This window comes from Labrus bergylta, chromosome 12 (assembly GCF_963930695.1).
Source record: "Labrus bergylta chromosome 12, fLabBer1.1, whole genome shotgun sequence".
Lineage (NCBI taxonomy): Eukaryota > Metazoa > Chordata > Actinopteri > Labriformes > Labridae > Labrus > Labrus bergylta.
In genome coordinates, this window is record NC_089206.1 from 26,741,236 (window position 1) to 26,756,082 (window position 14,847).

General features: G+C 40.0%; 1 protein-coding gene and 1 long non-coding RNA gene across 2 annotated transcripts in view; one reads left to right on the plus strand and one right to left on the minus strand.

Annotated features, from left to right (window-relative positions):
• celsr3 (cadherin, EGF LAG seven-pass G-type receptor 3) overlaps positions 1–14,847 on the minus strand; it is a 103,033-nt gene that overhangs the window by 10,288 nt on the left and 77,898 nt on the right. The window contains exons 20-30 of the mRNA XM_065961384.1: positions 12,956–13,151; positions 10,449–10,640; positions 10,189–10,375; positions 9,295–9,462; positions 8,758–8,884; positions 7,349–7,555; positions 4,808–4,982; positions 2,678–2,790; positions 2,099–2,178; positions 806–932; positions 559–678 (exon numbers count right to left, since the gene is read on the minus strand). Of these exons, the coding sequence (XP_065817456.1) occupies positions 559–678; positions 806–932; positions 2,099–2,178; positions 2,678–2,790; positions 4,808–4,982; positions 7,349–7,555; positions 8,758–8,884; positions 9,295–9,462; positions 10,189–10,375; positions 10,449–10,640; positions 12,956–13,151 (1,692 nt within the window). The remainder of the gene's footprint in view (positions 1–558; positions 679–805; positions 933–2,098; positions 2,179–2,677; positions 2,791–4,807; positions 4,983–7,348; positions 7,556–8,757; positions 8,885–9,294; positions 9,463–10,188; positions 10,376–10,448; positions 10,641–12,955; positions 13,152–14,847) is intronic.
• Positions 10,265–14,064, plus strand: LOC136181097 (uncharacterized). The gene is made up of 2 exons (XR_010667530.1): positions 10,265–10,394; positions 13,776–14,064. It is a non-coding gene; the product is annotated as an uncharacterized lncRNA (long non-coding RNA).

Here is a 14,847-nt window from a genome sequence, read left to right on the forward strand (position 1 = left end):
TCCACTGTTGAATAGAAACACAGGCACGCATGCACACAAATATACACACATATACACACGCGCACACACACGACTGGACAGTGCTTTTGTAGAAGTGGGCTAAAGAGTAAGCAGGGCTCCCTTGGTCGGTATATTGTTTGAAGTGGGTCAGCGACAAACCCTAAAGGCACAACCAGGGGACAGAAGGAGGACAGGAAAGATGGATGGATGGATAGAGGGAAGGAGGAATTGAGGGCAGGAGGTCTTTTGTGCTAGCCCAGTAATGGGCAGAGTAAGTAATTCGGCCTCTAGAAATAGTAAATGGCTCTGCAATCGGCAGCGAGACGATTTACAGCCTTACATAGACTCACACTTGTTATTGTGCTGTGAGTCACATTTTTATCATCAATGCACATGTATGCACATGCACAATTATATTTTCAGTTTTATTTTTGAATGCTTGCAGTCATGGTGATTGCAACAATTTCATGGAGATTTCAGTTCACACGATGAATCCAGTGAAATAAACCCATCTAAGAGACGAGCTGCAGGAGTACAAAGTACCCAGTTGTAACTCACAGTGTTCTGAGGTGGTCTTGGTGGGTCTTCTCCGGGGCTCTTCTTTCCCAAACAGGCAACACTCCAGGCCTCCTGAACCTCTGCGTTGAACACAGTGAAGACCAGCATCACCGACAGACCCTTTTAGAGAGAGGTAGACAGACACACAGAGAGAAACCATGAATAACAAGCAAACATTGAGTTTTAGTTCTTATTAGTCCTCCCCCAAAAAAAATCACCAGCTTCAAAACATAAAAGTCTATCATACCTGCACCAAGCAGAGGACATTGAATATATAGTAGAAAGCAAGGATGCTGTTGTTCACAGCCATTAGACCACACAGCCAGGTGGAGGTGGCAACGAGCAGCAGCATGAAGGCATCGCGAATAGTAGCACTGAAGAAAGAAACACAGAGAGCAGTGTGAGGGACAAAGGTTAGATCTGGATTCACCAGGAAGAGTTCATGGTTTAAAAAACACTCCTCTGTTTAAAGAGAATGGCCAAGCTGTAACTGGGAACATCTCATATTCATAATAACCCTGAAAACCTCCCTTTACTACCCTGCTGGCTAAACAACTTGCCCTTCAGTGAAGAAAGTTATACTCTGACTTGTGATTTCATACACGTGTGGGCATTATCCATTTACACACTCATTTAAAACAGCTGACTCTTTATTGATGCCCATGAATGATGCATCGATTAAATTTAAGAAGGCAATTGCACAAAAAAACGCAAGAGTGAGAAGAACTCAGGGTAAGCAGAGGCAGGAGAAAACAGAAATCCATTGGTTGTTTCATGAGATAGATTTGTGAGGAGGAGGGCAAACAAAGTCTTCACACATCATCAGTCACTTCTTGTAGAAATGATTTGATAAATTACACGGCCTGACATGATCATTGCCTATTTAATCACCACTGACTGAAGGAGACAGAGACCGATAACAGATACGATTCCCATCTATAAGTTAACAGTAACAAATCCATTACAAACTTGAACAGGAATAGTTTTTATGATTCTATCATGTCATGTTATCTTTATGATCCGCTGCAAAATTCACAAAGAAGATTAAAGCTGTGAAATCTGGACATTTAAAGGCAGGGTTGGTAATTTTCTCCAGATACACTTTTTGGTTGAAATTGTCTTTAGGTCCTGACAGAAATTAATAATTTATGTTCTCTGAAAAAGGAACAAAGAAAATCCATCATCTGTAGCAGTTGTTAACATGTAAGAACTTTGACCAATGTCTGCCACGAAGTACCAATCTGATGAACCAATCAGATGCCTCCCTGGCACTGAGGGAATGCTACTTTCAAAATAATGCTAGTTTTCGAAAAGCACCAACCCTGCCTTTAAGTACACTTTCATATTTTATCATTTTGTTTAACTTTTTAGTAGACACATTAGTTCTTTAAAGGTATTCTCTTTTAAGCAACAAATTGTTTCAGCATCATTTATATTTCATAATTTAGAATTGCACAATGATGTAACTGTTCAGATGAACTTTGTTACATCATAGATTAAATTAGCCAGGCTTACATAATGAAAGGAGAAAGGTACTCACATGACAGGGAGCTTCTTGGTCTCCTTCTGAGACGGATTGCAGGACATCTTGGCTACAATCATGAAAATCCCTCCATTCATCTGGATGGGGATCAAAAGAATTGGTAAGGGAACATTCTGTATACATTTCATATGAAATTCAAAGCTGTTGTTAGAAAACCTCATGGATTACTTTAGATGAAACATAATCATGTGGATAAAATAATCATCTGATTAGAAAAACTGAATTTGTTTTAAAGACATGGAAATTTTGAGTTTTAGTGTTTTTAGTTTCATTTAATACAAATCAGAAGAACAGTGAATAGAAGGAATAAATTTGCCCAATAAATACATATTTATAGAATAAGGAAAGGCAGGATGTGAAAGGTGTTCACTGATGAGGGAGGGAAATAAAATGTTGGTACAGCTGTGTGTCGTCTTTTTAAAGTTCAACTTGGGAAGCTTCCACTTATGACTGATTTTATCATTCTGCTCATTTTTGTGAGCATACAGCCAGTGGAAACTGTCTTATTATTTCTATTCCAAGTTTGTATGCATGACATCCAACGACAGAATGTCAGACATTCAGGGAGACAGTTACCAGTATGACAATGGCTATGGGACCAGCAAAGCTCCAGATGAGTTTGTCGTAGATAGAGATCCAACAGAAGTCCGGGTTCCCGTAACCCTCTGGGTCCAATCCCACTGCCAAGCCTACAAGGAAGAGACAGACAGTTGGATCAGACGGGAAGATCTCCTCTAAGCTCTCTTCAGTCAGTCACAGAGAAAGAGAGAGGAAGGGAGGCGGAGCAGTATGTGACAGTATGACCTTAATTGACACTGGCGGGAAAGGTTAATGACAAATCAGAACGCATTATAATTACTGCAAGGTAGTTATTATTATTACTTATATTTTGAGAGCAAAACATCCTGCTGGAGATAATCAGCACCTGAGCATTAGTAGTTGTGTGATATGATTAGATTATTGATTATATATCAATATGTTGTCAATTTCACTTCTGGTTTGTTCTGTGAACTGATGCTACATTTCCTGCTCTTTCCATCTTAATCAGAACTACTCTTCAAATTCAACACACATTAAGCTTGTTACTCTTCACTTTTTTTTGCCTCGTGAAATAGCTTACAACAACATAAGATTAAGGTTCATTGACACGGATTTGGTGGGCGAGGTTACGCTAACGACAGCACAGTAGCATCCTGGGAGAAAGAATGTCGGGCGCAGTGAACACACACATACGCTGATTATCATTCAGGGGTGACTTTTCTGTCTTAGAAATACAAACATTATTTTTCACTGCTCGAGTTAAACCACTAGAATATAGCGGAAGGAATACTTTAATCACTGCTAAGAATAGTAATTATAATCTCACAAAGCACCGAGCTAAACAACACACTTCTACTAATCTAGTTGTCAGAGAGCTGAGTGCTGCAAACACCGGTGACCTGGGTGTAGCTGACGTTAGAGCTCAGCAAACCAAAGAGGAGAAACTCCATACCAACAGATGAGGCTTGATTTTAAATCACAGCCACCTCTACGATCTATAAGCCAGGACTAAACAGACTGATAGACAGGTATGTTGTTGACGACATTCTTCATATCAACTGTTGAGTCTGTTGTCTTTAGAGAACTAATTAACAAAATACCTTCATATTGAAAATAGCTACAATGTTTTGAAATGTTTGAGTTGTTTCCTCTCACACAGCATCACTAATTAATGTGTACACTTTTATCTGTTTTTTCTGGAACAAAAGTGCCTACTTAAAATCTCCTCGCAAAGGTGCTACTTCAGAAGTAATACCAGTGGTGATACGTATATCACTTTTTATAACAGATGTCTTTGTAGAAAATGATTGTTGTTGTTAAATAATGTCAGGCTATTATTGTTTGTCGATTATCAGTGCAGAGAAACGTCTCTATGAGCAAACCAAAAAACAGACAGTTAAAGCAGCCGGGTGGTTTGTGACTAATCTAAAAACAGTGAAGTTTCTGCTCTTTCTGTATCCTGTTTGGACACCAGTGGGAATGTTTTGACAGCTGTGGGTAAAAACAAAAAAAAAAAGTTTTTAAGTGAGTGAAAAAGTAATAAGAAGAAGAAGTACCGAAAAGACAGACAAATACACCTCGGGTCTGCAGGTAAGAGAGATGCAGCCAGTGTGTGTGTGCATGTGTGTGTCTTGTGGGAGACATTTATCTTCTTCAGGCAAGGTGAGGCAGTGGTCAGTGTTTGTGTTTTTGTTTGTGTGTTTGTGTGCCAGGGTGACAGCATCAGATAGAGGAGATCTGACAGCATGTATGAGATTAGATGGAACCAAAAATGTGTGTGTGTGTGTCAAAAAAAAAGCAGAGAGAGAAGTAAGCAGGCAGATATTACTTGCTCATAGCATGTGTCAAGGAATAAATTGCTTTTGCCTGTGTGTGTGCACGTATGTATTAGTAAGTCTGTGTGTGTGTGTGTGTGTGTGTGTGTGTGTGTGTTAGTGCAAGTATTTCTATATTAAAATGTCACTGAAACCTGTTAAATACAAGTGTCAAAAGGACACCTTATCTACACAGCCAGCCTCATTGTGAATGTGTGTGTGTTGTGTGTTTAAGCACTAATATGACAGTATGCATAGATGTGTGTTTGACTGTCTCTGTTAACACAGATACATGGACACATTTCAGACATCACATAGATCTTGCATGTCTGTGAATATGTCTGTGTGTTACCTGTGATGATGGCAGGCACGCCCCAGCCGATGGCATAGTAAAACCTCATGGCACCGAAGTTGATGTTGCGTTGCTCAGTCTGCATGCGGTAGATATGAAGGCCCTCCACAAACATCCAGGCAAACGTGGACATGAAGAAGTAATGCAGTAAGATGGCAACAACCGTGCACAAGAACTGGAGGGAAAGAGAGAGAAAGAGAACGATTAAGAATAATGAAGGGAAGGAGGAGGATGAGATTGTTGTAGGAAGGAGAGAAAGATGAACCATGTCATGTGAGAAAAGAAAGAAAGAAACAACAAAGGGGAAGGAGAAATGCACAGAATGCAGAGACAAGAAAGAAAAAGAATAAAAGAACAGCAGAAAAATGTGAAGAAAGGGAGATGAAAATTGAATCCTTTGTATTGATTTCATGACAGCTGCAGAGCAGACATCTTGACAAGCAACCAACACGTTTTTATTGCAACACATCAGGTGTTCTAAATGAAATAAGAGGCATTCATGATTAAATAAGCAAAGCGACTAATGAACAGGGTTTATGACAGTTTGTGCATTTCCTGGAGGTAAATGTTAGTACTCTAACTGATGTGATGTGTAAATGAATGTTGTTAATAGGTTGAATTATGGCAATAACACCCAAGAGTACTTTCCTAACTGCTTGTATGGGTACATCAGTTAGCACCATGAGGAGAGGAAACTACTCAGAGTTAAACTACCCAGCAGGCCTTGTGATTTCCTTAGCAGTTTTTTGTGCTTCAAAGTCTCAAAGTATTCATGTAACATAATGTAAGGCTAACTTGTCTCTTGGTTATAAGGGGACTCAGGAGCTCATTAAATCACGTTAAGTCTAATTTCTTTTATCTTTTGGAATATCAATGAACCAGAATTGATGTTCATGCATAACAATGTCTTTATTAACACAGGTTGGATGCTGCATTTAAGTTAAGAGGATTTTAAATCATTGTTAAGAGTGTGCAATCTCAGAGAATATAGTTACATTAGGTCCAACCAAGGCCATTGGTTTGGATTGCATACTTTCATTTGTAAATCCTAGTTTTCGTAAAGGCAGGAGATAAAGTTCCAAATCACTTTTGTCAGTTAAAGGGTCGCTGTTTGGATTGACAGTAACGTTGAAGTTCCCCCATGAATAATGCAGAACATTAACATTAAAGCTTTCTGAGAAATCACCCTCAGGCTGCTTTCAAGGGTGTCTGAAGTGGGCGATTTGAACTGTAAAGCCTTTAGCCTGTTTGTTCAGACTGATGAGATGCCATTTAAACTCAAGTGGCATAAAATACAAGTCGAAGTGAAGTCGCTATTTTCCAAGAATTTCTGGGTGTTTGTCAAGAGTAAAAGCAAAGACTAAAGCAACGACAGAAAACAGCTTTAAATTGTTCTGGTTTGTGATTTTTAAATAGGTGGGTTCTGGAATCTGAGAGCCATTACTGAAAACATCCTCAGAAAATTGAAATTAAGTTAGAACTGAAAAAGTAGATTACTGCTTGAAAAGCTCAAGGATTTCAAATAGGTTTAGATAAGTAGTAAGGACTCAATCAGAATGAATTGGCCTCTCTACAAACAAATCTTCAAGGCATACAGTTGATGACACACACCATCTAATGAACATGATTCTTGTGATTAAAGCTCTTGTTCCCTAAAATGTGTGACACATTCAGGCTGGCCTCTTAATAGAAATGTAACATAGAAAACAATCAAATATTTGCAATTCTTAAATCTTAAACAAGCAGAATTACTCCCCTCAGGAAACACAACTACTGAACACTATCTGTGAGTTAAGGAAAGCAGTAATGTAAGTCCCAGTTTTCTATGGTAAAAGGAAGCTCAGCATATATTCCCAACTATACATCCAGAGACAACATAGAAATAGCAGCTGCCTTGGCAGGAAAAAGGCCAGACGATGAATTTCACACGCCCACACACATTAATACCAACACTAACAATTACACACAAAAAAAGATAGAAAAACTGAAATATGCACAAGCACATAAAAACCAATGTGCACACAAACCCACACAACTGCTGCTAGCACTAACATGCTCTCCCAAGCATGATGTACATGAATTAGAGAACATATTGTTCAGCTAGAAGTTACCAGTCACACTGTTAAGAGCAGTGGAGTTCACTTTGTCGACGTTACAGCTTAATTAATTGGATTTCATGCTGAGTGAGCACATATTTTTTTAGTAGGGATCGCTGTTCATTAAACACACTCAGACACACACAGACACACACACAGACACACACACACATATCTATGAAGTATAAAACAGAGGGGGATAGGGTCAGGAGAGGAGGAATATTAATTGGGAGAAGAAAAGGCCATTGGAGGAAACAAAACTAAGTGTTGGGTGATATAAAGAAAAGACCCACCCTTGATATAGAGAATCACAAAGTCAGGAAGTATGAGCATACTGTACATTGGTGAGTACATGGCCAAATCTTCAAGAGGAAAGCAAATAGGCTAAATCCATCAATAACAAGCCTTCTGAAATCCAACCACACAACCCCCTTTCAGTATCTACCTGTTGTTCAGTCTGATTGACTCCAAGTAGAAACACCAACTCAGACAAAAACATGGCTGCTGCTGTGTTTGAATGGATGCTCCTGGTGTTGGACTTGAGGCCTCGGAGGCAGGAGAGCACGAGGACAGTGAGGAGGAGAGCCAGCATGGAGACGCAGAGAGAGGAGTAGGTGACCAAGGCCAGTGTTTCCAGATCCCCCTCCAGCTGCTGCTCATAGAGAGGTGTGAGAAGGGGAGAGATGACAGAGAGAGGGTATTACTGGATTTATATCACAGTGGTGGGTTATGATGAAAAGAAAAGGAGGAGAGGAGGGGGAGTAGTAGCGGAGAAAGAAAATGGGAATAAGAAAGGCAGGGCAGCACAGATACGAGTAAGGGAGGGAGTAAGTCTGAGCAAAAGATGAAAATCAGATGATGAAATGAGGCAAAGACATGAAACTGAATCATTTTAACATGAAGCTATTTCAGTCTGGTTTCCCATCCCCTCTACTGTCTTCACACTGAGGATGACAGGACGATATTTACAGCAAAGTTGTCAAATCATTTGGAAAGCATTTAGATAAACTGGGGAAAGCGATGTTACACCAGCTATTAGATTGTTTGAGATTTAAAAAAGAAAAGAAAAGCATGGATACCTTTAAATTGTGAAATAACTGCAAATAACTGCAAAAAACACGGTCTGGTTTTAAAAGATACATATAAAGGATTCAAAAAGGAGAAGGCGTAGGAGAGGACCTCTGTATCAGACCTTTTTGTCAAGAGAGAATGAAAGCAGCAAAAAAGGAAAAGTATCTTTACAAATTGGAGACCAGATGGAGGAAGCTGGCAGAACTCTATCTTCTGTCTGTATATGAAATATAAAATTGATTCATCACTGCATTGAGGAAGCATATGCTGCTGTAAAAAGAGCAGACACCAGCATCAGTTTATTTCAAATTGTACTGGACAAACAATGACAAATAAACATGTCATTTAGGCATATATATAATTATAATTTACAATATACCTTTGGAGAAATGTCCGACTTTTAATTCATTGTTAGGCATGAGGTTTCTGTTCCACGTTTCCTGTTTCTGTTTGACAAAGATCTGATACATCATCTCTTAGTATGCTGGGGTGTGCTGGAAGTGATTTTCGTATTAAACTGTGAAAATCTTCTACAGCTGGAACAAGGCTTCCTTTAGCCTTTAGAGTGTCAGGCAGGATTTAAATCTCTAGATTTGAAACTTCTACACTAAATCCAGCAATCATCAGATAAGACGTTACACATCAAAAAGAAGAAAACTGACACACTGGTGTACAAAAGTATTCCTGACAGTAAACTAAAAAAGGATGTAATGAATGAATGAGTGCTTATTATAATAAATATGTGGCTTATATGTCTTTAAGAAGTTCTACCCTGACACTAACCTCTCTGTGTGAACTGTCCATCAGCACGCCAAATGTGCCCAGTCTCTGGCACTGACAGCGGACATGAGAGGTGTTCCTGTACACCACCATACAGTCTCTGACTGTCCAACAACCACCTATCTCATACCTGCAGAGAGAAAAGAGAGAGAGAGAAGCAGATAAAGGGAGTTATAAATAAAGATCAGTTTTGAAATGAAACAAAATGTTTGCAATATTTCATTTTCTTTACTGGATTTGGAAATGTGTTGTATTTGTGCATGTTGCTTGTGTGTCAGTTTGTAATGTTCTTCTTTCAGTAAACGTCTACTTGTGTTATGAGAAATGGTAAACGGACTAAAGCTTGTAAAGCTATTTTCCAGTCTTCTGACTACTCAATAGGATCTAAAACCAGAACCTCAAGCACAGTGAGTCACTTTCCTGTAATTTCCCTTAATGATTTATGTCCCGACAAAGCTGAGGTTTTCACAGTTCTAACAGAAAACTCACATTGTGTATCAAGGAATATATTCACAAGTGTTCAGTGTAATCTGCACTCACTGGTTGCTGTGGTTCCACTGCACACACAGGGGCTTGCTGCGGTTTGCCGTCTCCAGCAGCTTGAACTCAAGCAGAATGGGCTGGTCCAAGTGTCCAGCCACAAACGTCTGGTTGTTGTAGACAGAAATACTGACAACCGGGGAGTTCATTACCGGGTGTCTGGGAAGCCTGAAGGAGAGAGCGCAGGGTTAACATATATATGATAGATGAGATCGAAGGCAGAGTTTGATATCCTGGTGAGGATGATGGAAAAAGGCTAAGACAAGCAAGTAGACAGGAATGAGAAAGAGATTGGAAGGAATTTAAATGACTTTTCATTGAAACCTACTGAACATGGACGTCAGGTAGGTGATAAGTGTTGAATCAAAAACTCAATTAACATGTTGGTTAAGTTCCCAAAAAATAAATTGAATACAATTTTGAGTATATAAAAACACACAACATCTATCATACTAAAACAACACTAATTTTTAATCCCATATTCTCAAGTATATGGATGTCCTGCTTCTTTGCGTGTTTCACAGCACCGTTAATACAAACCTTTGTAGTTTGGACACACAAAATAAGCAATTTAAAGATGCCCTTGGTGTTCTCCTGTTTTTTTCATTCTTATCATGTTAAATGACTAAATGATTAATGGCATCTGGTATCATGTCTGTGTTAAACTCTGGCAGGTTGCAGATTCAACTGCAACCCACTTTAAGATGTCTTGAACATTTTGTTTTATCTGCAGACAAAATGAATTATATAACAGGGATTTTAAGGTTTTCTGTTTAACACAAAAAAAAACGCAATGGGTAATCCAGATTTGTAAATCCAATATGTTCCCTCTCTTTAAGGATCCAGATGTGCTATAATCTGATTTCCATTGTTCAGAGAGTGATTGATTCCTACCTCACTCCTCGTCTGTCTGTGTGGTACTTGGGAGGGAGGGCGGCGCCCAGACTGCGATAGACCAACATGATTACGATGGTGATGGGCGGTTCAGGCATAGAAACTGCCCGTCTGGCTGCAGTGTACTCTCCCGTCTGATTGGCTGAGATGCTGACGGGGGCTGAACCAGCGTTCTGTGGGGTTGAAGCTGAAATGGAGAAGTCTGTGTGAGTATCTTCTCTTAATTTCAGCCACTTACATTCTTAACGTCTGTTTCTTACGCTCTTTCTCTGTCCGCTCCTTCTCCTTCCAGTTGTGTTGTTGTTGTTGTCGTTGTGGCACCAGGGCAGCAGGGGGCAGTATCACATGGGTGTAAGGGTCCCACGGAGCTTGACCGCGAAACAGGCTAGTGTGGTAACGTGGGAAACGGCGCCTCACATGAGTTTGGTTCTCGATACGGTCTAGATTCATGACTGATGAAGAAAAAAGCAGAAAAAAAGGAGACATGAACACTGATGTCTTTATCGACTCAGGTCTCTCTTTCATTACTTTTCATGTTGCACATCAGGCTATAAAAACCATATGTGGAAAATCACTAACTATCAGTACTAACTGACTTACTGACGTTGGGCAAGCTGTAAACTAATAAACATGATTTATATACACCCTGCGTGAAATACTATTAATTCTAATCTCTCAAAAATAAAGGGTTAAATAAGCCTTGATGCAAAACCTGCTGCTCCAACAGCAAATTTGAAAGCTACATCAAAATACCATATACCATAACCATTCATAAACATCTGTTTACTGTACATTGTTTTAAGCAACAAAGCAGTCTACACAACATTGAAGATTTCCAATGAGCAAAATTTTACTCAAAATTGTGTTATTAGAATTATGACATCTCATATTCACAACTCATTTTCATTTTCACAAGCAATGTAGGGTCACACCTGAACTGCCTCTGTCAATACACCACTTTATTCCCTGTGGATTTGGGAGTCAGTACAGAATCAATAAACACATACACACAGACACAGAGCCAGAGGAACTGTTGAATTATGGGAAATGAGGTGACCAACAAGAGGTACACGGTCAATATGGAGGGTCCTTAAACAAGTGAACACTTTATCCAGCAAACAGACGAGGAACCACATTCAATACAAAGAGATGAGAGAAATCTCTCACTGTGACTACAAAAGACATATGTAATGTGTGTGTGTGTGTGTGTGTGTGTGTGTGTGTGTGTGTGTGGGTGTGTGCCGGTCTGTATGTGGAGAATATGAATCTGTTTTCTGATTTTAAAGTCTGTAATGACCATTTTTAAAGCTAAACAAATGGTCCATTAGTACGGACAAAAATGGAGATTTGGCATTCAAATAACAACAACAACCACAAAACATCTTAAAAGGAACTCATTTATGTGAAGCTAACAGATGGGTGTGTGTCAGGCTCATCTATATCCTTCCCTGATTATTGACACTATCCCAACTGTCTGTTTTAATGTGTAGGAGTGAGAAATTCAGCATTGGCTATACTTCTTATTCCTACTGCCTTTATTGCTGCTCCTACTAAGTTCTCCATCTGCGAATCTGCATCAGGCCCAGTTAAAGGTTATTTAACAGAATGTTGGCTGTATTATATAGAAATGAGTTATAGAAAATAGCAGCCAATGCTTTGCAAGCGAGCCTGTGGTTTTTCAAGTCAGTTACTGGATCACAGTGGAATAGGCTTGTGAGGCAAGATTCAGTGATTGGTTATTGATTATTTTTATGTTTTGGGTGTGTGGTATTGTATATGAATTTAATCTGTGTAGGTAGGTAAGAGCATTATCTGATTGTGAACGTCAAAGTCTAGCTTCATCGCTGTAGAGCTGCTGCTCAACTCTGGTTGTTGCCAGTGGTCCAAAAAAATGAACAGTATTTTAAACACTGCTGTAGTGAAGAAAAAAATTAAAAAGCATATACCGGTATTTACAAGAGAAATTATGCCAGAAACCAAATGACACAGGGCAGAGGGCCAAACCTGCCAATGTATAAAGTAAATCTGTGTGAGCAGAGTGTGTGTTTGTTTGTTTGTTTGTGTGTGACAGCAAAGATAGTTATGCTCTCTGTTTATTTAAAATGATACATATTACAAGTCTTTTATAAGAGTGTAACTATAAACTTCAGTCAGTCAGTGTTTGTGTGTGTTTTAGGCATGTACATGTTCAAGTGTGTGTGTGTTTGTGTCACTGTGTGTGTGATCTTGATAGGATTTGGCACCGGCAAATCTAAATGATGTATGCTGGCTAGTGCTACAGTGCTGAAGGCGTTTTGTGCATGTACTCAAAGCATTAGCTGCAAAGTATGTGTGTGTGTGTGTGTGTGTGTGTGTGTGTGTGTGTGTGTGTGTGTGTGTGTGTGTGTGTGTGTGTGTGTGTGTGTGTGTGTGTGTGTGGATGCGAGAGTGTGAAATTTGGAATGCTGCTGCCAGCTCTCTCATCATCATTTGCATTAGCGCTTTTCATCTCCCGCTTTACAATGAGTCATTCTAGCTGATTTCACAGCAGTGATTTACAGCATTATGGGAAAAGCGCTGCAAATCGTGTGTAAAGATTACGAGTTTATTAATGTCCTATTCTCTTTTATTGCGTCTGACTAGGGATTATTGTTTGTATCATGTCTGACTGTCTGTGACTCAGTGAGTGTGTGTGGTGTGTGTGTGTGTGTGTGTGTGTGTGTGTGTGCGTGTGCGTGTGTGTGTGTGTGTGTGTGTGTGTGTGTGTGTGCAGTCATTCTGAACTCACCTATGTTTGGAGCAACCAGCGCCACAGGGTTGAGGTAGGTGAGCTTCATGTTCTGGGCTACATTCTGGGCGTACTGCTCCAGCAGCTCCGTCAACACAGCCGGACCCCCGCCTAGGTGGTTCTGACTTTGAGCGATAGCCCGCCAAAGCCCAGAGGTACCAGGACCCAACAGCACACTGCAACCTCGGACAATGTTCTGGAAGAAGCAGGAGATCAGCAAACATGTAAATAAGCAAACATGATAAAACACGATATAATTACAGTTTCTGAGGAGTTTGGTAAGCCTGTGTTATTGAGGCAAAAATACAATGTTCAAGTCAGAAAGAGTAACACTTATGTGTGTAAGACCTATGATCTAAGAGAGGGGAAAGAGATAAAGAAGTAAAAAAGTACCCAAACTATCCAAGTTTTCACAATAAAAAAAAACCCTCCATTGTTTGCTTAAAATGTTTCTCTTTAAAGACTGATTGAGGAAGAGGAGTCAGGCTCAGACATGGAGAAAGCAAGTATTATCAGGTTAGTGGTTAGGTTGTGACTTTTTGCTCATATCAAAAAGGTGAGGTAATTTAAAAGAGTAGAAATGGAGCTCAGCGTAAGTTCAGACAGGAAGACTGGTTATATTCTTTCACTCATTCATTCATCCTTTCACTTCAACCTAAACCACTCCCCCTACTACTTCCTCTGTCTCCCTTCTCTGGTGATCAGCTGTTTATGGGCGTTTTTTCTTCCAGTGATCAACCAATCAGATGTGGGCACAACCTCTCCCATCCAATCATTCTGCAGCAGCAAAAAGGCTAAAACAACTCTCTCTCTTCCGCAGCCCTTCTGTCTTTTCAGGCAACCGCTGTAACCCACCACCGCCCCGGTCACCTCCATTCCAGCTCAGCAGAGTCCAGATCAGGCTCGGATACCAATCCCTCATCGCAGCTCCCATTCCTCTTCACCACCACCAGTGTCTAGACTCCATAGGGGGGTCTCCTAACCTGCTGTCGGCTTCATTACCTTCCGAGCCTGAAGTCGTCACGATGGAGTCTAATCCCCCAAAGACTTTGCACATTCCAAATTAATTGTTGCACATTTATTGTAAATAAATAATTGTTCATTCTCAATTAAGTCTCTCCTGATTGAACTACTCATAAGGTACTGCGACCCCATAAAATGCTCAAAGTATGCAGAAGTAACCTTTTCTACTAGTTAAGGTTATATGTTAATATTAGGTCTGTATATATATTCAATGTGCTTTATAATCTAATTTATTTCAGTTGCACGAACGGCAAAATCTGCTCATATTAGCCATTCCCCTTCTATTCTCTTATGCACACACCCACCCACCCACACACACGCACGCACCACACACACCTGCTCCTCTCCTCTCTCCTTCATCCTCCCACACGCTCACATACACAGCAGCTTGTCCCACCTTGCCTCATTCTGTAGCTTTGTTTATTGTGTGTTTTGACAATAGTACAATACTCGCATTTTGAGATGTTTCACTCAATATTCAGGTATCACATCAGGGGATCCACGCTTTGCCTACTGATGATGAAGCGTATGACGTGCATCACAATGATCATCGCAGCAGCAGGAAACGATTAAACAGCATAAGAAGCTACTGTTTTAAAATGAGACGCACTAGCAGCAAAATTGTTGCATTTAAGGGAGGGACATACAAGAGGGACATATGGGAAGGACCTACAGCCTTCTCACGTTCTCTTTTTCTCTCTCTCTCGCTTTCTCGCTCAGGTTTGCATCTCGCTCGCCCTCTCTGAATTTATGGATTAAACCAATAAAATGTCAGGAAATATACTTGGGCAACCTTAAATATATCTGGCCAGTCCGTTCAAGTATTGTCCTTGTGTGGGAAACAAAGTCTAAGGCTGCGGGTCAAGGAG